Source organism: Cavia porcellus, unplaced genomic scaffold, assembly GCF_034190915.1.
Source record: "Cavia porcellus strain 051 isolate PalLab524CR breed Dunkin Hartley unplaced genomic scaffold, mCavPor4.1 scaffold_11, whole genome shotgun sequence".
NCBI lineage: Eukaryota > Metazoa > Chordata > Mammalia > Rodentia > Caviidae > Cavia > Cavia porcellus.
Genome location: NW_026947494.1, coordinates 32,634,224 through 32,659,246, shown reverse-complemented (window position 1 = coordinate 32,659,246; position 25,023 = coordinate 32,634,224). Strand labels below are relative to the sequence as shown.

The following is a 25,023-nucleotide window of genomic DNA, read 5'->3' as shown; positions in this document are numbered from 1 at the left end:
GCAAAAGTGAACAAACAATATAAGCATAAACCATTCTTTTCAATGACCTAATACAAATTAGCAGCATAGTTTTCCCTTCTTTTAGGACATTCTTATGGGCACTGACAATCAAAAATGTTTCATTTCAATTCACCCTCCTTTAAATGCAAGTCTCTTTTTTTTTTTTTTTTTAAAGTCAAGACTAGCTTGTTTGGAATTTAGAAATTTATCTTCTTTAGAAGTACTGCGGACAGAGAAGTAAGAGAAGGATAGTGAAATCAAAGAAAAGGACATCTTGGAAACCAAGCAGTTGGAAAGAATCATTCAACATCCTGTAGACCCTGGGCTGACTGTCAACGCTAGTCATGTAGACATTTAGCAGTTTACTTGTGTGGAAGCCTGAAAAACATCCTGGACATCATGCCTTCATCTGTGGTGCCAGGAATTCCACCAGTCCTCCTGAGAGAGGCAATATCCTTGGGAGAGGTCCAACAGGTCCAGTGCATATATTCTGCTTGCTTTGATTGCAACTAAAGGCACTTCACATGCGCCCACTCCTGGACAAGGGCTTGAACGTACCGCAGAAGCAGGGATCTCTGGAGACAAACTTTGTCACCTGAGTTCTCTTTAAAGGCAGGCCTGCATTCCAGCTTGTTTCCTTTACCCCAGGAAGATATTCTGACCTCAATAATTTTGAGGGCAATGAAATTTTTCTGAAGCACCCCAAAAAATTTATAACAACAAACAAAAAAGAAAACAATAGTCCAAAGCTGTGTAGGGCATGAAGTAGTGGCATGAAGACACTTCTTTCACTTATTCCACCGATTCCAGCTGTGCACTTTATCAAATATTCAACATCAACTACGTGCCACAGATGCGGAACCTTGAATTCCGGCTCACTGTTTTCACTCTGAATGAGTCTGTGATGAGGCACTTTGCAAGGGATGTGTCAGTGCTAAAATAAGCTCATTTTTTCCATCTTGTACCTGCACAGGATACATTGCACAGGCTGACCCAGCTAAAAAGATGTATGTGACATGCATCACTTTCAAGGCCCGCAATTAATACTTGATGTTAAACAAAGATAGACATCAGGCCTAAATAAAATCTTTTATTTTCATTGTTCAGAAACACCCTGAAAAGCTTCTCAAAAAAAAAAAAAAATTGGTACTTAGGATCAAATCCATGGGTACTTTATCACTGAGCTTTGTCCCTAGTCCCTTTTATTTTTTATTTTCAGACAGGGTCTCAGTATGTCACTCATGCAGGACTTAAATTTGCAGTCCCAGAGCCTTGGCCTCCCCAAGTGCTAGGATTATAGACATATGCCACCACACCCAGCTGCTTTCTCAGATCGTGGTATTAACTCCATGGCAATAGGATATGATACTTGATCATATGCATGTGAATACATGAATTCATGTAATTTGTACATCCAACTTGTATTCCATTCATATCAGCATTATTTGAAGAATAAAAAGAAAGTGAATGTAGTTTTAATGAAAATTAAAGAATTACAAATAGTTGAAGATTGTATTTGGATGATAGACAGGAGCCAAACTTTAAAGCCATCGTAAGGACATGGGGCTTCAGCCTAAGTATGAGGATGAACTAATCAGACTTAGTGTTTGAAAAGAATTATTCTAGTAGCAGTAGAACTAATTAGGAGACCAGTTTCTGATTTCAATGATGCAAGATGAGTTAAGCTAGAGGCTTATTTTGCCTATAGTTAACAAAACTGTTTTATTTATTTAGTTAGTTAGTTAGTAGTTAGTTAGTTTTGGTACCAGGGATTGAACTCATAGCCTCATGCTTGGCAGGCAGGCACTTATGCCACTGAGTTAAATCTCTGGCCCTAACAGAACTAACTTTTATGCACTTGTCAAGAGGGTAGATTTCATGGTAAATATTCTTCTGCAATTAAAAAAAAAACAGTAAGTGGAGACCAGAAGAAGTAATCTAAGCATAAGTTTGGACTAAGGAGGAATCAGTAGAAATAATAAAGGATGGATTTGAGAGACACTTATGTTAGAAAGTGATGGCTGTGTGGTAACAATGAGAGATTCCCAAGATCCTGATTGGAGTAATTAGATGGTCATTGTTTCGGGACAATGAACAGAACTCTGGAGAGTAGCATGATTTTCACCCTGAATCTATTCAATTTGGAGTCTTTGAAACTCCTTTCAAATGTTTGATAAATAGGAAGTGTGCAGGTCAGGAGCTCAGAGGAGCTTCCGTTTTCTCTCTACACTGTTGTTAGGTCAGCCTACCTTTTAGGACACAACACTTCCGTGAGTTTTTACATTTCAGTCTTCTTGATGCACTATTATCTAGATCTGTACTGTCCCATAGGGTAGTCACTAGGCACAATGACATATAAACTTAAATTAACTAAACAAAATTTAAAATTCAGTTCCTTGGTTACACTAATGACATTTTAAATGTTCAATAGTCATGCGTGGCTGGTGGCTACAGTGCAGAGAAGCACAGATACTGAAACTTTCCATCATCCCAGAGCATCCTATTGGACACCACTGTTATAACTCCTACTACTTTTGTTTTTACATCACTAAAACTGAATTCACATTTTCCACAATATCACATGGGTTATTTTTAGATAGTGCAATTTTTATAACTAAACCCTTGGGTTCTAGGAAGTCTATGGAAGCAAAGACCCTGCCCTGCTCACATGCAGGCTTCTCTCAGGGAGGCAAAATACCTGTACACTTTGTGCTTGGCAAATGTTTGACAGAAGGAGTTGTGACTGGTTGAGTGAGCCAATGCCTAAACTTCTGTTCTAGAAATAAATTTCTAAAACTCACTTAGATAATTTCTTATAGTGACAAAATCGTTACTAATATTTGAAATTATAGGGTAATCTAGAATAATTATGATACAGCTTCATCCAAAGGGTTTACTAATCATGAAAGTATAACGCATGAAAGTCTAGTCAGGAAGAGTGGGGAGTTGGTGGAACCTTCTCAAATTGCTTTCTATCCCTACTGCACTCAGTTTTAGCTCAACCAGCATCTTGCAGGGAAATATCTACTGCCTTGTACCACTTCATAGAGATATGTTAGTAACATCTGTGGCTGTCACATCGCTGCTCCCATCTTAAGCATGCTCTGCTCCTAAAGAGCCAAGATAGGCGGCCAGATAACTGTAGTGATAATGAGAATTCTGCACACAAAGTCTTCCTGGATCTGCTGAGTCCCCCAGTAGGGATTGGCCTGCAAGCTCCAGCCACCACTCAACTGTACATGCTCATCAGAATGTTGCTTGAACTGATTCCTCATAACACATCAGGATGGGAAAGATGGAATAGGAATTAGGTGTTGGTGAAGAGCATTCACGAATGGAAGATATGTGGAGGCAGAATGTGAAAAAGGAGTAACAGCTTGAGTCTAAACCCTTTCCTCCCATTTTATTCCAAAAGCATTACAAAGTCTGATGTGTATGACCTGTATATGAAGAAGAAGGAAGCAAAGTGTACATGAAAAATAATTATGTTGGAATTGGCAAACTGTTGTAGAATACTAAACTTACGTTTAGCAAGAAATATTTATTAAGGATCAACAATGTACTAAGTAGGTATTGTGCTAAGCTCTAAGAATTCAATCAAGATAGGACAGGTAGGTCTCTAGTCTCTCAAGCTATACTCTTTAGTAAGAGTTATACCAAAAAAAAGGAGAGCATTTAAACTGTGTGATAAGTGCTAAAGTAAAAAGAGTACAAGGTGCTAGGTGCAAACAGACTCATAAAATTCTGGAGGGTTAGAGTGGAAGTCTTCCCATTGCGATCAGTGACTAAACAGATTAAGCCTAAACAGGGTAAGTGAAGGAGGAGAAAAGAAGTCGTCGAGGAGCAGAGGCACTGTAGGAAATAGGCATCCACATGCAGATAGATGCTCAGGGAGAAGTGAGCACTTGGCAGTGCAGAGAAGCAAACTCTGCCATTTAGCATCTCTGGGAGAATGAAGGGGCATAGGAAGTAAAAAGTAGCTAAAAGGATAAACTCTATTTATTCTCTGGCCCCTAGAAATGAAAATGATCGCATCTTTTCGGTTTTTTTTTTTCCTGCTCTACCCATGTTTCCCTGTCCTGCCCTGGAACCCAGACCAATTCTGCGTTCAGCTACTTCAGAAAGATGACCCGTTAGTCAAATGAGCAAGATTTGGAGGCAGGCTGTCTGGATTCAAATTCCAGCTTTGCAAAAGTAGCTGACAGAATTGGGACAAGTTAGAATTTGCATGTTTTGTCATTTGCTAATGAAAATAGCAATACTGCTTGCCTCATAACTTTTTGACAGACAGAATTAATAGTTGTATAATTTGGCACTTGGAAAGCATACTACAAAGGTTGTCTGTCATTATTGTAGGATAAAAATGACTCTTGCCGACTAGTATGAGAACAGCATTCACCCTATATTTCCATGTGACACTACTTACAAAACTATTCTGTCCCCCATCCCACTGAGGGCCAAGGATGAGAATATTTTTAAACTTAGCAAATGTTCTGTGTGTTCTACAAGATGATATGCAAATAAATAAAGGATTTCCTAAGATGATGGGGAAATTATCGGGGACCTATAAAAAAACTGTTGCATATTTTTAAAGGGTTTTTTTGGGGAGGGGGGTCAAATCCAGGCCTTTGTGCATGCCAAGTCCTTTACCATCGAGCTACACCCACAGTGTAATGATCTTAAATAGGTGGGGAATGAAACCTGACTCAATGCAGCTAAATAGTAATTTTCTCAGGTGGTATGTCTACAGATTTTCAAGTGAACTTCAGTTGTTACCAAACACATTATAGCAGGATTTCTTTGTTTTGTTTTTAATCTTGATGCAATTAAAAGACCTAAACATTGCTCATATTTTCTTCTTTATTTGTATATTTTCCCACTACTTTTCTTTTCTCTCCACACTATGTCAAAATTTATTCTGATTCTCCCCATTTTGAAAGAAATATTGAGGTTCAGAGATTAAGTAATTTTCCCAATTATGCAACTAGCAATAAATACGGTCAAAACTAAACCCTAGGCATTTTTGACTGCAGAGTCTGAACTTGTTATGATATTTGAACCTTATAAAACCCTAAATTGCTTGAAACACTACAAGACATATAGTGCACACTTAATAAATATTAATTCTTACCTTGGTGTTTCCCATCTACTAAGAATTCTACAGGAACATTTATGTGCATACTTGTCACAGGGGAAAGTGGTTCAAATATATGTGAGAGATCTTCAGGTAAGCAAAGTTAAATTAGCTTTGTATTATAAGGTCTTTAAAATATTAATAACTACTGGGACAAGCACAGTTTGCAACAATTTCCAAATCACATTTGTCCTCAGAACCTCTCTCCCTATCTCTCCGTCACCCTCTCTGTCTTTCTGTCTCTCTCTGTCTCTATTTCTGTCTCTGTTTCTCTCTCTGTCTGTCTCTGTCTGTGTCTCTGTTTCTCTCTCTCTCTCTCTCTCTTTCTCTTTCCCTCAAAATATCCCAAAATATCTCCATCAGACTAGTTTCCCCAGGAACTAACCTTAGAGGAAATGGTGCCTGAGACAAATAGAGTAAAGTAATACTTAATTCAAATCTACTAAGGAAACATATTTTGTGTTTGCTGGGAAAGATTACTATACATGGCAAAAATCGCATAAAAAGGAACTTGAAGTCATTTTTCTAAATCTTAATTTGCTTGAGATGGGGAAGCTGAGTGAGAACAAGTCTGCAAAATATGTCACCGGAGAAGTAGGAAGTGGGTACTCCTGCAGCTTCTAACAGCTTCAGCAACTTTGTTGTTCCGAGTCAGAACTGCACGATAACTTATCTCATAAAGCTTTCACACACGCACTTACAGCCTCAAGGACATGAGCGACATAATGAAGAGCATTATGTATTTTGATGGAACCTTTTTATATACAAAAAGCTGAAGGCCAAAAGCTGGAAGAAAAGTAATTGCAAAGTTTGAAATATTCACTGGGGAAAAATAGTTTTGTATTTTCAATGCCTCCTTAATTCTATGGCCATAGTTTGAGCACTGTAAGTCATTTAAAGATATCAAATAAAATTACAGCTATTAAGCTCATCAACACAGTTGAGTTTAATGTCAGAAGATTCTGTTCTGGGCTCGATTGCATAGATTTCCGGAGATCTTGGACAAAGAGCTTCTTTGATCACCTTCTTATTGGCAAAATGAAAAAGTTGAATTAGAACAACTCCAAGGTACCTTCTAGCTGGAAAACTCTGTGAATTGAAAAGAACAGGTATGTTAGAGATCTCTTAGGTGTGTCCATTCCCCCAAGGAAATAGAGGACTCTCTGGGTAGGAGAAGCATTAGAGAAGATAAGTAGCAGCAAAACAATTAACTTTGGAGGTTAGCTATAGCCTTTAGGAAACCAGATTAGGCCTCTTCCAGCAGGATCATGTGCAATGCCACTAAATTCAAGGTAGTCTGAAAGAGCGCATGTGCAGAATAAATGCCTGGAAATAATGACAGCCACGAAAAGCAATATTTCACCCACCCTTGCCGTGACAGATGTTTCTGAAACAGGCTATGTCCTTCAAAGGCAGAAATACTACATGCAAGAGAACAAACATCATTGCTTCCCTCCCACCAGGGCACAGAACCTGAGTGAAATTGTAACTCAGCCTCTGGAAATGAGACTGGCCTCCTGCCTTTCTGTTTTACTCTGACCTCTCAAGGTGAGATTTAGTGCAGGTTCTGCCTCTGCGTTTCTTTCAGCTGCCTACACGGTTCTCGGTTAAAACAAGCCCGAGAAGCCAAACCAAAAGTCCAGCACCTGAAATGACTTGACTTACAAAATCAGGAAGTTGTGCTATTTTTGTTTTACTTTTTAATTTTAACAAGAAGCTTCATTTCTGAAAGATATTCATGTTCCAACCTTTTTCTTTCCCAAAGTTTTGATTTCTCAGAAATTGCTTTAAAGCTGGACACTTTTAAAGTGAAGCCACTCATGATAATCATTGCCAAAAGGAGACTGAGCACACACCCACCCATAGTTGTGAGTTCTCAAATGTTCTAACTTAAGGTCTAGATTTGCTTTGTTAGTGGTGCTGACCGTAGTGGCAGGGTGCTTTTCTAAACACAGTTTTCTCTTAGGCAGATGTAAAAATGACTTAGGATTCTTTGTAAACAGCAGATGTGAAGAAGTCAGGGTGGCCAGCAGGTAGATCTCTGTAGGAGGGATGCTATGTTTTGGATACTCTTTCCCCTAGATCACTTCATACCTCCAGATTTCACCCTAAATGACTTACTTAGTGTTCTGGAATACCACTCATGAGTCTGAACTCTCCTCCCCATTTCAGGAATTGTAGGCTTTCTGACATCTTGCCAGTAAAAAGTCAACAGGAGTCCCTACCAATTGTACAACTGAAAGCAACCCTTTCCAGCCTATGCTCACATAGAGTTCCAAGCACTTCCTTGGGAACTGATACTTCTCTGTTTTCCTGTTGGAACAATTGGAGACGAATTTTGAGATTCCTTTCTGACCAGTGTTCTTTAAGACCTGGCAAAGAAGAACATAGGGTAAGTAGGAGTCTGCAGTCTAAACACTCTTAGAATCACCCTATGCCACAGGAACCGTGCATGTGCAAGGCCAATCAAAAATCAGCTTTATACTTTTATAGAAGCTTTTATAAGCTGCGTAAGACAAGGGGTTTTTTTCTAGTAAGACTGCAAAAAAAGCCCCTAAATAGTTACTGCCATCAGACACCTACATACAATAGCTCACATGCATCATTCTCATCTGCGAACAGGATCAACTCAACTCAACTCTGCTCACTGCTTATGTCAGGGACATCAATCCAACCATAGATGTCTTCTCCAAACCTTGTCTGACCAAGTGTCTAACACACTTGCCTTTGTCAGACCCCTATGCTCAGCAGCGTGGCCCCTTTGGAATTTTCTTGGATTCCCCCGAAAGAAGGAAGTACAGTCAATCCAATGTCTGCCTGTGTTCATTTCCCAACTGGTGACTCCTTCCCCTCCCCCCAGCTCATAAGTTGAACTAGAAACAATTCCTCTCCACCCCAAGAAGTTAATAATCAATTTTCTGACCTCCTTGAATCATCCCAGTGTGCACGTGTGTGTGCACACACACATACAGGTGTAAACAAGCAAAATCAGTGTTTTTCACAGGGTAGTTCCTAGATAACATGCATCACAAACCTCTAGAATTCTAAAGGAGAAGGTGAATCTCTGTACTTCATCCAAGAGCAACTTAATCAGAATCTCTAAGGATGATTTGCTAGAACCTGTTGATTAAAAGTGTACCTGAATAATTTTATTTATCCCAGTCTTTGAAATTTATGGCCTTAGGTCTAAATCCAATGATCCACATGATAATAGCTTATTAAATTTGATCTTTATTATTCTAAGAGTGGAAGCTTCCAGGAAGATATGACCCTTCACCTTTTTTCTGCCAAATGATCATTTATTTATCAGTTCAACAAATATTTAGTGAGTTATTACAATGTGTTTATGCCTGAGAAATAGCAGTGGGAATGATATATGTAGTTGTTGCCATATAGAGAGCTTACATTATAGTTGGAGGAGCAGCGGCTGCAAAAGTAAATGAATAAGCAAATTCAGAATGTGCTGAGTACCATCAAAACAAAAAGCAGAATGATGCAATTGCATGACAGAAGATATAGTAGACAAGGTGAAACTAGTTTAGGTTAGGTAACCTTGGTGAGTGAAGATCTCTCTAGAAAGAGGTTTAAGTAGAACATGAATGATGAACACGACCAGTATGCAGTGACATGAGAGAGGAGTGTTCTGGGCAGAAAGCAGCTATTACAGAGGGCTTAGACAAGGACAATCTTTTTTTTTTTTTTTTTTTTTTTTTTTTTGTCTTTTTTGAGACGGGGTCTCGCTATGCAGTTCAGGCTGGCCTGGAGCTCACTTTGTAGCCCATTCTGGTCTCCAACTCACAATGATCTCCCACCTCAGCCTCCTGAGTGCTGGGATTACAGACGTGAGCCACCACACCCGGCCTGACAAGGACAATCTTGATATGCTTAAAGAAACAAAAAGACCTTACATAGGTGGACACCCTAGACCAAGAAAGAATGGTTCAAGATAAGACAGGAATAGTGGGCATCCACTGAATTCCATAGATCCTAGAAGGCTGTGGTTTGGAATTTGTACTAGGAAAAAATCTGAGACATCATGAAGAGTGTTATCATTTGGTTTGTATTTGGGGACTCCTCTTTGCTGAGTGAAGTATAAATTGTAGGCAGATAAGAATGAAGTCAAAGACTGGTTAGAAGGCTATTGTAATAATTCAGGAAAGAGACGAGGAGGCTTGGATCAAGGTAATGAAGTGGGAGAAGAAAGAAATGGATGAATTTTGAGTGTATTGCAGAGGTAGCGGTGGTACGAATTTCTTATGTGTCAGATATAAAGGATGAAAAACTAATAAAAACTAATCTGAGTGATTAAATACTTACTAATTATGTTACTTTCACAGATTGCTATTATGTTGGCCTTCATACCATATTAGATAACCAAACAGTAACTGTGGCTTCATGATTATTTAATTTTCACAATGCCATGGCAAGATTTAAGAATTAAGAATTTAATTTAGGAACTGTAAAACCTGCTGTTATTTATATAAGATGTTGGAATTATTAAAATATTGAGATGAGACAATTGCACATAGCTTTATGTGCAGTCGATAAACCTGACCCAACTGTGGACAGCTAAGATGTTTTACTTCAATCCAAGGTCTTTGGAAAATCTCAATGATTCTCAAATTTCCCACATAAATTTTTAAATTATGCTTTAATTCCAAAGAAAATCTAGAATCTATTTAACAAAAGCATAAATATGTATGAATTGTCATTAAAGTACATATTTGCTTGGTTCATACCAAAAAATAAAAGAGCAAGAAAAGGCTGAGCCCTGTCAGATTGCACAATCATTGAAAAGAGAAATAAATGGAAAAGCTGAGTTATATCCTAGAACATAATAAGACAGCAATGTCAAAAGCAAAACAAAACAAACAAAAAAGCATAGCAATGCCAACCTCAAATGAAATATTTCTGATTATGGTACTTTAAATAAAAGAATATAGACGTGGATTTAAAAAGAAAAACAGTTAAACACACTGTACTACTAATTGCTGTGGTTTGTTAGCACCATAAGAAAATGATGCAAATACATATATAGTTGTGCTAAATTGTCCTTCAATGATAATTCTGTAGCAAGAGAAAAAATTAATATTCCTAGAGTGACTATTACGAACTTCTGATGGGCATTGCTGTTAACTATTGTAATTATCACAGCTCTATGAGTAGGATTTTTATCATTTTGCAGATTAAGCTAATGCCTAGAAAGATTAAGTGATTATGTCAGTGCAATTGAAGAACGATTTAACATGTTAGGGAGAGAAGGACTCCCAGCAGATCAACACTGCAGCAATCTCATTGGGGGACATTTTGGCAAAATCAAAGGAATATAAAAAGGGCAGATCCTTCATCTCAGCTGTTCTACTTTTAGATATTTATTCTAGAAAGTTTCTTGCAAGTTTATACTGAAAAGTATGCAAGTGATTTTCACTGCAAGGTCAGTGGGAGAAAGATTAAACAAATCAAAGATTATCACTATCACAGAAGACTCTGGCAGAGTTACCAAGCATGGCAGAGGCCTAATATGCACAGCACAGAATTCAGCATACAGAAATGCCAACGGTTTTTTTTATCAGACATAGAGATGCACATATACCTAGGTTAGAAAAACATAGAAAAATCTCTGCAAAGTTAAACAATAGTTGTCTCTGGCAAGCAGAAGACAAAAGGCAATGAAATTCTGTGTTATTTGTACTTGCAGAAATGAGTCATATATTATTGGTGTAATTAAAATATTTATGTTTGTTTGAAGACACGAAAGAAAAGAGAAATCTGTCCGAGGTTATATCTTCGATTTCAAAGTATATGCTTTTTCCACTGCATCCCCTGCTGTTCTGTGGCTCCTGTATTTTCTCTCCTACATAGTTGCATCTGTATCTCGCTCTTTTCTACATCCTGATTTATCATCTGAAGTTTTTATGGTGTTATTTGACTAAAAGGCTTCTATTTCTTCTATTTAGAAGACAAGTTTCCAAACATATGTCTGACAATAGTCATTATCATAATAGAAGTAACGAATATTTATTTGAATGTAGTACTTTCTCTGTGTTCAATTTATCTATACACTGTGACACTTACAGCAACCCTGGGATGTGGTCACTTTATCTTTCCCCCTTTGCAATTATATCAATAAGAACTGTTCTGTCTGGGCATGGCAGGGAAACTCTGCAACTGATGGCAATTTTGGTCCTTTCTGTAATGCATTATGACTGTGCCTGCTCTGTCAAACCTTCATAAATTAATAGGAAAAAAATGACTTCTAGCTACATGAACACTGGTCAGGTCTTCATTTCTTTCTCTTTCTTTAAAAAACTCTATCAAAGCTGAGCTCAGTGAATTAGAAAATAGAATAGTGGGCACCAAAGGGTTAGGAAGGTTCAGGAGAGGAAGGATGGAAAAGGGAGGTTAATGGATACAAAGACAGAACTTAGTGGAAGGAATTCTCGTGTACACAGAAAGGAGGCAGTAGTTAACAGTGTTATATCCTATAAATCAAAGTAACTAGAAAAGAGATTTTGAAAGTTTTTACCACAAAGAAATGATGAATGCTAGGGATGATGAAAAACCTAAATATCCTGACTTGATAATTTACATACTATACAACTAAGTATATCATACTGTAACCTATAAATATATACAGTTTTTAATCTAGCAATTAAAAATTAAATTTTCAAAAAAGATATCTTCCATAAATTAATACGAGTGTCCTGAATCTGAAATTAAATTCCAAAATTTTAAATGTTTCAAGACCTGAAATTTCTCAAACTTCTGCCTGACAGCAAGTGAAAGTTCCACACCCAACCTCATATGACAAGTTGCAACCAAAATGTAGGTGCTCTAAAAATATTGTGTAACATTATCTTCAGGCTCTGCGACTAAAGTGGATATGAAATATCAATGAATTTCATGTTAACATTTTGGTTCCATCCCTAAGGTATTTCATTAGGTACCTGCAAATATTCTAAAATCCAAAATCCAAAATCCAGGCTTTGGGTCCTGGACATTTGCAACAAATGACATTCAGTGTGTATTGCCCAAAAGTGTGTTTTGTCAGAGTTAGAGTTTACTGTTTATCTGTTAGGTTGATTTATCTTGTCTAGTTTGTTACTGGTAGGAGCTAATATTTAAAAATTGGAAGCTATCATAGAAAAATCTGGACTTTCTCTTCCCACCCTTGTGGTGCTCTGGAGCCTCATGGACTTACCTAAGTCCGCCCCTTTGAGACAAGGACTCCTTTCACACCAGCCCAAGCCCCAAGCCCCATGCCCCATGCCCCATGCCCCAAGCCCCAAGCCCCATGCCCCATGCCCCATGCCCCATGCCCCATGCCCCATGCCCCATGCCCCATGCCCCATGGAAAAATGCACGCACCGGTGTGGCTTCCACAGACAGCTGATTTTGAAGCATTTGTTTGCTCTCAGTTTTTTGCTTTCTCTTGGAGGCTCTAACATTGCCTCTGCAGCATCAAAATATTTATTCCTTCTTTGCTCACAGATACCACTTTTCCAGGCTATATAGAAACTACTTTAAAAGTGTGATCAAAGAATTGCTACATATTGATTTCTCCAAAATATTCATTGTTCCCTCAAGAAATAAAAATTAATCCAAGAAAACTTCTAAAGCTTGAGTTCTAGTGCTTTCTTGCTTCCTGTGTGTGACAGGTACACTTTCAAAACAACTTTCGGTACTGGAAAGAAACACATTCCTTTATTGTCTTCTGTCCAAATATGCTCTGTCTTAGAGGAGAAAAGAATGTTCTGTGTTCTCTGAACATCTGACAAAGAACTTTTCTTATATACTGACTTCGTTCCCTTTTAAAGTATTTAAATATTTAACATTCTTAAAATGTTTAAGTTTTTCTTTGACTGTTGGTTGGCTTACTGAGACAAATTCTCGTGTAGCTCAGACTGGCCTCAGACTCCTAATCCTCCTGCCTCAGCTTTCCAAGTGGTGGGATTACAGACACGCACCACTCCCAGCTCAGTCTTTAATATTTAACATTCTTTACAAACAAAGAAAAAAGAAAGATCTAAAGGTCAGAGTATTGCCTAATTCAAATCTCATTTTATAAATGGAAAATATAAAATTATTTATTAAAAATTTACATTTTATGATTATAGATAATTAAGTGGCCAATAAAGTTATTGGGGAATGGAATTATTAAGAATTAAAACATCTTCAGAGATATTGAATGTTTGTTGGTTTGTTTTTGTTTTTTTGTGTATGTGTATGTGTCAGAAATCAAATTTATGCTTGCCTTATGCTTGCCAAGTAGGTGCTTAGAGATACTGAATGATAAAGTGAGGTCTGATATGCAGGAGTTTAAGCTGTGAACACAGCCTTTCTTTACTTATTTTTCTCTCATTGATCATCGGATTTGTTTTGATCTTCATCCCTTCACCTCCAGTGTAGTTTCTGCCCTGATTATCTCTGCAAACACTGATGTTTCAATATTACTTTTCTTTCCATTTTGGAGGGCTAGTCTAAACTGGCAAACATTTTCTTGGTAGCTTGCTTTCAAAGCAAATGCTTTCTTACTAATATAGTTACAGTGCTTTGTTTTCAGCTAAATTAGTTTTCAAAATTTCCCATCCACTATGGTTTACAAGTCCTTTGAAGATAAGAACAGAATACTTTGATCTGGGGCAAGGAAAAATTCCGTAGATTTTTTAAAGTCTATGACCCAGAGGTTTCAAGTATTTTACACTTAAGGTTGCTGAGGAGCCTCTGAATTGGGGGGGGGGGGCTTTTTGAGACAGGGTCTCACTATGCAGTTCAGGCTGACTCTGAGCTCACTTTGTAGCCCCGTCTGATCTCAAATTTGCAAGGATCCTCCTGCCTCAGTCTCCCAAGTGCTGGAATTACGGGCATGTGCCACCATGCCCAGATAAGCCTCTGGATTTTTATAAGGTACTTTAATATGCATTGCAATATCTATTTATATACCTGTATTGTGTGTGTGATATTCGATGCTAAATCAAATAGCAATCATAAGAGTATTTAGCTACTTATAAGGTGAAAATGTACTCGTAACTCTAAATAAGGTGCTACTTACCTAAGCAAGATGCTGTATTGCTAGTACGCCTTATAAAGGAAACTCACAAATAGAATGTCTCGTAAACAGATGAAAAGCTCTTCAGTTGAACATATAAAAATGCCAGTTAAATTGTAATAATTTTTTTTCAGTTTTAATCCTTCCAAGAACAAAACATATGATAATACACAACGTTGGTGAGGTGAAACATGAATCGGTAAAATCTCGCTGCACGGTACTGCTTACCAAAATGTTTTAATGTGTGTTTCCTTTGACTTAGCAAATCCATTTTCTAGGAATTTATCAGACAGGTACATTTTTACTTATAAGAAAAGATAAGAGGGGCTGGGGATTTAGCTCAGCGGCATAAGTACCTGCCTTGCAAGCAGGCGGTCCTGAGTTCAATCCCCGGTAACAATAAAAAAAAAAGAAAAGATAAGAACACAAAAATAATTTTATAATTCCCTAAATTATCACAAAGTAAGAAACAACCCAAAGTCTCTTGAAAGGATAAATACAGAGTTACCAAGAAATACTTCAAGGAACCACGTGTACCCAGTGGAAACAGAAACAGATCCACACAAAAGCTTGTATTTGAATGTATTTGAATGTTCATAGCAATATTCTTATAGCTAAAATACGGAAACAATTTAAATGGCCATCAACTGACAAATAGGTAATAAATGTGATAGAGTCATACAATGAAATATAATTCCATCATTTAAAATGAACATAGTGCTACTACATGCTCTATAATTGAACTGCGAAAACAGCTAAGTGAAAGCAACTGTCACAAATCCCCATATAATTCTATTAATATGAAATGTCCAAAATAAACATATATTATAGATACAGAAAATAAACTAGTAGTTTCCCAACAGAGAAGGCTGATTGGGGCAAGGAGAGAGAGTGACCCCAGTAAGTGCATGAGTTTACTTTCGGGTGACCCATGTGTTCTAAAATTAGATCATGGTGCAGGTTGCACAACTAATTAAATAGTACTAAACTATGGAGCACTGTACTTTGTCAGTTTACATAAATTATATCTATATGAAGTTATTAATAACAAATACTCAACAATAATGAGATTGGCCATGCAATAGAGGACTTCAAGTTTCATTAAAAAACACAAAAACCAGATTACTTTATTTGTGTCAATATAGAACAATCATTTTTTAAAATTAAGAAAGCAAGCCAGGCATGATGGCATACAACTATAATGCTAGCACTCAGAGGCGGACGAGGCAGGAGGACTGCCACGAGTTTAAGGCCAGCCTGGGCTAGATAGTGAGTTGAAGCCCAGCCTGGAATACATAACAGTACCCTGTCTCAAAAAAAATTTTTTAATTAAGCCAGGTGTGGTGGTGCACACCTGTAATCTCAGCACTCAGCACGCTGAAACAGGAGCCATAGTGAGGTCAAGGCCAGCCTGAAGTGCATAGCAAAGCTTTGTCTGAAAAAGAACAAACCCTAAAAAATTAAATTAAGAAAGCAAAACACAGAATAAAGTATGTACCATGGTCCTATGTATTTCTTGATAGATACATGGGAAGACTGGTAGCAATCGTTGTCCTTGACAATGGAAACCCATATATAGAATTTAGAACATAAGATTTCCTTTTCAGCTGAAATACTTTGTGGGTTTTAAATATTTTTCCTAAAAAAATCCAAATCAATAAATCATTGAGTGCTTTACTAGATCTGCCATATTTACGTATTACATACATATGTATGTATATAGGCATGTGTGCATGCATGTATAATATACGTATATAAAAGCTGAAATATATACACCTATGTCAACATTATAAACCTGCCCTCAGAAGACAGTTTAATTAGGATGAAAGTAAATAAATTGATGGAAAGTAATCTATTGCAATTAAAAGAAAATAGAAATCGTGTCCAAAACTGCATGAGTGCTCTGTGTACAGTGCAGGGCTTTACAGAATGCAGTAGGCTGCCTGGTGTTAACGCAGACAGCAGTGCAGCCTCTCCACACTTCAACGAGGCATGTGCCACCTGCCTGCAGGCAGGCAGCTTTTCAGGACTTGCTTTCTATCCAAAAGTCAGCTGTGTCACAGTGAGCGTGTTGTTTTGGCGTAAGTGGAAACTTAGAGAATTTATTGTAAGAATTACTTTAGGATGATGATTCCTGACTCTTGAACATGTTTGACATTTTGACCTGCTGGAACTGCAATGAGTGAGGCACATATAAAATATACAATATAATTACTGTATGTAGATAATATGGAAAAAATTAAAACTGACAGTTTTATCAGGAGCCTGTCGTAGAGTGTACACAGCAGCACCAGAGCAATTCAGAAGTAGCACTGGACACCTCTTACGTGCTGCATAGCAATTCTCATAGCTACCTTGCAAGTTGTAGTCGGTAGTTCTCACTTTATGGACAGGAAATAAAAACACTCAGAGAAGCAAAATGAATTGTTCAGTATTTTACAGCTATTATTGAGTAAGTTTAGTAGGCAAGCCCAGCCCAAAATGACTCCAACATGAGCCTTCTCTCTACTAAAACATTTGTGTTCTCATGTTGAAAATTGTATCTGGTTTGTTTAGGAGTCAAGAATGTGAAAATAGCATTTGATACATACTGGAATAAATGTAAGGATTTAGGGTTAAACTTCTTGATTAATAGTCTATTGCAAGATATTCTACCAGAGTCAGGTTTTAAACATGATTAGTTTGGAGGAAAAAAATTTTACTTTTTCCAGTTATAATAAACTGAAGTATATTATTCATGAAGCTGGGTATCATAGTAGCCAAGAATAATGGAATTATTTATTAAAATCTATGACACATAAAGTGTTTCTGCAGTTATGTGCCCATTTCATAGATGGGAAAATGAAAATTAAAGAAAGCAAGCAGTTGATCCAAGTCCTCATTTTGAGTAAATTTGTTATAAAGAAGAAAAGCAAAATCAGCTGGTACCCAAGATGGGAGATAAAACTAAGAAAGGATACTGTTGTGGGTTTTTTTAAAAGAGGTGATTAGACCGTCTTTAAAATGGAAAGTATATTCTAAAAGACGAAAAGTGAGCAGCCGAGTATACTGACACATGCCTGTAATCCCAGCACGTAGGAGGCTGAGGCAGGAGAATTGTTGGGAGTATGAGGCCATCCTGGATTACACAGCGAGTTCAAGGCCAGCCTGAACTATGTAGCAAGTCCTTATTTCAAAAAAAAAGAACCAAAAGAAAAATGCATTCCAGAGCATACAGGGAATACTTAATAAATGTTTCTTGCTTGACGCAAGTGAAAGGGTTAGTAATAATTGGGACCATCTATACAAGGAAGGAGATGTGATGGGAACCAAGAAGAGCAACTAGCTTTAGCAGGGAGGAATGACATTTTTCAGAGCATCAGAACAAAAGAAATAAGAGAGAGAATAAGATACAGTAGAAAAGAAATTTAATCTAGAATGAAAGGCAAACCAAGATGGAACAATCTCATGTGTTTAGTAAAACGAAAGGTAAGCTTAATTTGTAGCAAATGAAGAAGGTAAGAGACGAAATTTAGAAATTTGCAGAGGTTAAAAATGGCCATAGCGAAGAAGGGAGCAGTTCACCCACAGAGTCAATTAATTTTCTTTCGTTTTCGCCATAGTCTCTCATGCTCTCTCTTGACTTATTAGCAAAATGCCCCTTATCTCCATGAAACCTTTATCTCCTGTTAAAATGCCCTAAGTGTAGTTCCTTGTTTGTCTCACGTGAGAATAACACCTTGCAAATGCTCCTGATGAACCTGAGCCATCCTGACCACCCCGGAGACCAGCTCTGCTCAGTTACAGGAATTCCTATCCCTATGCGGTCCTGACATATCTGGAGGAAGGAATTCTAAGTGTTTTTAAAAATACAGACCACCTAGACAATTCTCCCCAATCCATGGGTCACAGGATTGGTTAGTCTTGATGCCAACTAAAGTCTAAATTTGTTGTCTTTTCCAATATTTCATGTGTTTAAATCCTTTTTTAAAGTTCATTTCAAATTCTTCAGTTCTAGTTCTTGAAGATTTCCCCCCCAACACCTGTCCATATTAATCATCATCTTTAAGAACCCATTTTCCATCAACTTCTGAATGTCTACATTCTTGGTCTCAGGTTTCCAAAATCAAATTCTAAAGCATCACAAATTTAGCATCTAAAACATCCATAAATGTAAATGTAGTAGTCTCTACAGCCAATTCTCTTGTACATAAAACTCAAAATATTTGCAAAATCATCCTGAGAGGAAAGGTACAAATCAAGACAGCCTGACTTAACCCAGATCTTAGAAAAGTTTGTTGAAGTTTTTATTTGAATTTACCAAATCTTTCCATTTCTTTTCTTTGAGAAGCAAGAGAACATAGAAAGACCTTTGACATTGTGGGAAATTTATCTCTTTTTATTTTACTATAATTCAACATCCATCCACTTCCTTCCATTTAGAAAAATACTATTTTTAAGAATTTCTAATATTACTAATTGTGTTTTAGTATGCTTTACAAAGCCCAGATTGAGATTTTTAGAGTCAATCATATTAAGTCTACCTGTTTTATTGACCTAGAAAAATTAAGATGCTTTTCCTTAAAAGTATTTTGTACATATGCAAATATATTCCTTGTAGTATTTGAATGTGATTGTAGATTTTGCAAAGCAAAATTTTTCACTCATACCAACTTGTGTTATATAAGAAGGCTCTAACCTATGCTCATCCAGTCTTGATGAGAAGCAGAAGACTTAAACAGTATTCAGTGCCTCATTACGTTTATTGAGTACCTTTAACAATTTTTGAAAAATAACTTTTATCTCAAATCCAATTAGATGCTTTCTATCTCACATCCCTGCTGTCCTCTGCCATGGTGGTGACCAGAGGGTCGCCTACACCTGAAACCTCCTTCTCATCCAAACCCAGTGGAAAGGCAATTGCACCCTTTCTGGGTTGCTCAGGCAACTGTAATCAAGGGAAGGAGACTGGATTCCAGGCGAGCAGAACATCAGGGACCTACCCCAGATACCGCATCAGAAAGTGTCATCAGTCTAGATAGATGCTGAAATGTCCATAGGCTTCCTGGTAAGTTCCCTGCCAGTGTTTCCAATTTGAGGAATTCATCATTCCCCAACCAAGTTGACAGTGTCTCACCTCTGCATGTTAGTTTGCTTTCCTGTAGCAATGCATCCTGCTTTTCAAAGTATTTTTTTATGAAAACATAAATGGCTAATACATTTTTCTGCTATTTGGACAAATGATTTGTTAATATCCACTCATAGAGATTTATTCTCTTCTGATACACATTGCTTACAAATTCACCAAACCATGTTTTTAATAAATTACAATAATGAGTTGAATTTTTATTTGTTAGATTTACAGAATGTTTAATGTTCATTCTATCATAAAAGTCAATCAGATTAGTAAGCGCAGTTGTGGCCATCATATTTCAGTCAACAACTGTGTGTGTGATATATACATATATAATACATGTTATTGGTATAAATGATAACTAGCACATCATATGCAATGATAAAATAAATAACATTCATTATTAAAAATTCCATATAGCCAGTTCTTTAGTAGTCAGTCTATCAGGTGCAATTAATGAATGAATGTAGCTCCAACTTGCATGCTGATCGCTATTTTCTCTTCTGTTAACAAGCAGGCAAGTGTAAGATAATAAAGATACATGTCAGGACTTCACTCATTCGTCATGGGTGTGAGTGACTACTTTGCTGAGTTAGATAAGAACAATTAAACATAAGTAGTTTGACAAATACGAAAAAAATCCTCAATTTTGTATGCCACTCACAGATGGTACAGAAAATATACATTTAGTAGAGTTCTAAGCTGTATTATTAACATTTTCTCTACAACTTTTTCAACTCTAACAACACAATGAACCAAGCCTAGATCTACAGTGTTTCTAATTTCCAGGAGATAAATGCTTGCTGCATCCTAGTTCAACCTACCATAGTGAGGTCACTGAACACAGAGTTGGAAAGAGATGTTAGTAAAATGCATTTATATAGCCGATAATTACCTTACTGTGCTGTAGGAAAGCAAAATAAATTCTTCATCTCTAACAGTGTTTTTTGTCCCAGTCTAACTTCTTTCAGCCCCATTCCTCTGTCTTTCCCGATCTCTATTAACTACTATTCTAGTTCATTCTTATACAGGGTTGACCTCTATTTTTCACACTATGTAAGGACCTGTGGTACTTTCAATCATGATATCTAAAAAAACTGTACAATTATTAAAAATTATATTGACATAAAAATACTCATTAAAAAACTGGAAGAAAAATGGAAAAATGACTTTGCTTCTCTTTCATAAAAGCATATATTTATATTAAAAGTTCTAAAATTCATTCAAACCTAACACTTACTGCTAGAGATGGAATTTTGGGTGGTATATATTTATTCAATTTTGTTAATGCATCTGTAATTTTATAACATGTAATTTACTTATTAAGTTAATGACTCAGTGTTTTAAAGTCACCTCAAATAAAATAAAACTTATTAAAGAGTAAAGGAGATTGTCAAAGACAGATAAAAGTGTGTTGCCTATAAAAGATGATACAAATACTAAATTTCTTTAATCCAAAATAATGAGTCCAGTGAAAATAGTCTGTATATGTAAAATCATGAAGAATACGGTGTAAAATTGGCAAGGACGTGTTCACAAAATCTAGAATATTAAAACTAAGATTTATGAAAGATTAGAAAAAGTGAGAAAATTTCATTTTTTAATAATGAGAATTAAACTCTTCAGAATTTATCTAAATCATGAAATGGAGCATTTTAAATGTCATGCCCCACCATACTTGAAATATTAGATTTTCTAAAGCATTCATTCAACTTGAGATGCGTTTCTGGCATTGTTATATTTGAGATTTTCATTTCTACTGTCTTGGAAAGACCAGTTCTTGTATTTTGAAGATTCGTCTTAATTCATGATGCTATTTACTTTGCTTCTTAGGTGCCAGCAGAAGCCAGACATCTTACCCTACAACCTCCCTGCCACCAACTCCATCATCCCAGCGACCCAGCCAACCTCCACTGCCAGCTTCTCACCCGTCACAGCCTCCAGCTCCAAGCTTACCTCCCAGAAACATTAAGCCTGCCTTTGACCCAAAGTAAGCAAAAGTTGACCTTGTCTACTCTAGTAAATCTAACCAATTAGATTTTGATCATAGTCTTCCAATGTCTTGCCGTAGGTCTTCAGACTACCCATGGCTGAGTGCTCAGGGTTGCACATCATGTCTGGGGCACATTTGTGGGACTGGCAGAGAGAAGGACTGCCAGAGTAGGCAGCTCTCACCGTCTCATACATTTTAAGTCTGAACATATCTTGTTTATCTGTTTCGTGTTGGTTCCCCTTAACAGTCCATCTGAAGAAAATTTTCTCCCACCTTTTCAAAAATTCTGACTGTTTTCGGAGGTCACTACACCATCATCAACACCCCTACTGTCACTATTACTACCACTATAATCACTCTCGTCACTACCCTTATCCTCATCAACTGTCACCACAATGTTTTATGTCTGTGACATACTAGGTACTTTACATATGTAACCTCTGCATCCATATCGAATTATTAGTATTGTTGCCACTCACAGATGAGGAAACGGAACTTCAGAAGGCCAAGAAATTCTCTACAACAGATGATAGTGTAGAGAAGAAATTTGAACCCATGTCAAACTCAATCTTAAGTAAATACATGCTTTAAGCCACTATGCCAACTAGCTTCACTGAGTAAATAATACAAGTGTTTTCTTTTCCTTTAGCATTTTGAGCTGTATGTTAAAAATCTAGAAAATGTTAGCCTACTCTTGCCTAAATTTTCTTAGTGGCATTTTTTTAAAAGAAACATTAGCATTCTATGTGCTGCTCTGTGTAGGCTCTTGACCTGTGATTTACCAAAACAGCTGGCTCTTGAGGAAGCAGGTAAAGGTTGGAATAGAATGACATGTTGTTTTAAAAAGAAATATTCACACAACGGCAAGCATAGGCTGTTCAGCAGGGCATGCTAGATTTCCCCTTTCCTCTTCTAAAGGATTATTTCACATGATTTCCTTCACCACACATAAGTAACATCCTAACACAGTACAATTCCAAACTGATGCTGCTTACAATAAAAGTACTTACTATCCATAGTCCAGATAACGGAAACAGTGAATATTGGAATATTGGACTGACAGATTTCCTTCAATGTTTCATCATTACAATTTAGAGCAGGGTTTGAAAACACATTTGTCATAGATAACTACTGCCATTTTTCACTTTATAATGCTTCCTTGAGATACTACAGTCAGTAACTAAAGGTATTAGCGAGTTCATGGGTTATTACCTTTTATATGGCCTGCTTTGCATATTTGTATTAACTTTACATCTGTCTAGGCATTTGAGTTTATGAATGCTAATTTAGAAACATGTCCCTCATGAGATCCCATCACCACACAAAAGTGTAAGGCATCTGCTTATTAATAAGTAAAGGTAGTTGGGTAAAATTAGTTTAATTAAAATAACTAATATATTTTTATATAGAACTGATTTCTATTTCCTTTTCATGTGCATAAAACCATGTTACATTTTTCTAATTTTTTCTACTCTAGTAAATCTAACCAATTAGATTTTGATCTTAGTCTTCTAAATTTTGTTATATGATCCTTTCCCAGTTATTGGCTTTAATGGGACGACTGTGTTCCATGTAATTCTAGTGAGAAATTCTAGTAAATAACTAACATGAATTCTGAAAATTAATATGAAGTCTAGGAATTATTTAACTAAATAAACTGTGGAGAGGAAGATTATTTGGCACAATTCATATTGTCCCAAGAGTCCCCCAAACCATCTACATATTTCACAGTTCACTTGAAGGACATGCAAGACAGAATGCAATGGTGAGCTTCACTACAGGAAACAAAAAGACGGTGCAGGCAGCAGCTGGAGATGTCTAAGCATGAGCTTCTGACTTTCTGCAAACCTGAGATCCATATACTGTAAGTGCTGGTTTCCCCAAAGCCGGAAATCAGTATATATCTCGGGATGCTTCTATGGGAAGCCAATTAGAGATAGTGCTCAAGGTTCTGAGTGAATCACAGAATGCCTTCTGTCTAGCAACTACCAATGAACCAAAATTCTCAAAGGAATAGAGGTGCTTTCCATAAGTCACACCCATAAGTCGCTGTCTAGGCACAGCAAAGTACTTTTATCCACCAGACAGCTCCTCAGATCAGTGTACAAAAGTTTATAGAAGCCAAGTTCTTATATACCATGTTTCAACTTTGATAGCAGATTCTTCTGAAAAATAGCAGATCCAGGCCTATTATGTGGACAACTTTTCTGGGATCTTACCCCCTAGAACCTATCATAAATAAAAAAATAAACTGTAAAAAGAGGAAAAGATTTCAAAAGCAGTCTTGCAGCATGGGTTACTACTTCCCTAGAATTCTGGTCTATTTCCCAGTATTTCAAGGAATTCTTACAAAGATGGTCAAATTGCAATGAGCCCATGGAGGTTGATAGAACTGTGGGGGACCGGGTGGCAGCTGAAAAGATAAGAAATATGAAATATAAATGACCTTTTATTTTGAGAATGCGGGGAGAGACACCCCATTCCCCTGGGGCGCGGCATCTCCACCCCAGGGTCAGCAATCTCTCCGTGGAACACGTGGAGTGAGGCACATAAGTAGCTTCGGTTTGGGGTGGAACCTAAGGGGGCATTAGGGATGCACAGGTAGCCCATTGGTCTTTGTTTGGCACCATAGGTACATTCCTAAGGGTGGGGGAGATAAGAGCTCCTTGGTTCCGCCTCTAAGGCTTCACCAGCTACAGTGTCCTGTCTGGGCCAAAACCCTTTAGGAGGTGAGGCATGGTAGATGAGTACAGCTAGAATCCCAGCTATGGGAGGCCGAGGCAAGAGCATCACAAGTTTGAGATTGGCCTGGGCAATTTAGCAAGACCTTGCCTCACAATAAAAACTAAAGATGCTAGGGGATATAGCTCAGTGATAGACTGCTTGTCTTGCATGTACAAGATGTTGGATTCAATTCCTACCACCACCATAAAGAAGGAGAAAGAGGAGAAACAGGAGGAAGAGGAGGAGAAGTGCAACCAACCAGGCTCAAATTGTTACTTGTATTATTGTTTTCATCAGAGACTAGCAAAATAATAATATACTTTGCCTTATTCTTGTTTCTGACTGCTTCTTTTTTTTCTCCTCCTCCTCCTCCTCCTTTTGTTTGTATCTATCTTCTTAAGGACTCCTATTAGCATGTGATTCACATAAGAGTTGCCAATTTCCCAAAAAGCAACCCAAGAAAAATGGATATATCAAGAATTTTAGATGTTATGTTACCTAAATAGTCTACAGTTGGATTATTTGAAATTGTCAGATAGAAAAAAGAGGAGTGAAATCTATTTTCTTTTCAAAAAAGAAAGTCTTAAATAATGCCAAGCTCATATGAGCATGCTCAAGTAAATTCCACAATGAAGAAATAGCTAGGTTAACAAATGTCCCCCAGGAAGGAGAAGCTAGATAAAAACATAGAGGAAATGAAAGCAAACTGGATCTTGAAAGTAAGCTGCATCTTGATATTCAGGCTGAAAGCTCAGTATTTCTCAGGAAGGGGACATTTGTGGGCTCATGTTTAGGTAGAAATGTAGACTATGAGATGATTCTTTGTTCTTACAAAGAGTCTACAAAGATGTTTCCCACATGCTCCCTTTATTAGACAAATGTTCCTTCTTTCTCTAACGATCACTCTGCAGACAAAAGTCAATAGGTTTTTCACATTCACTTGACAGACAGTTTTGTGTTCCTCCCGTCTGTCTTTGTAATTGTAATTCAAGGAATGCCAGTGGACAAGA

The 25,023-nt window shown here is 37.2% G+C and overlaps 1 protein-coding gene across 3 annotated transcripts in view; it reads left to right on the top strand.

Annotated features, from left to right (window-relative positions):
* Fyb1 (FYN binding protein 1) overlaps positions 1-25,023 on the top strand; it is a 141,658-nt gene that overhangs the window by 78,320 nt on the left and 38,315 nt on the right. For all 3 annotated transcript variants that reach the window (XM_013152909.3, XM_013152906.3, XM_013152907.3), the window contains exon 3: positions 21,130-21,286. In XM_013152909.3, the coding sequence (XP_013008363.1) occupies positions 21,130-21,286 (157 nt within the window). The remainder of the gene's footprint in view (positions 1-21,129; positions 21,287-25,023) is intronic.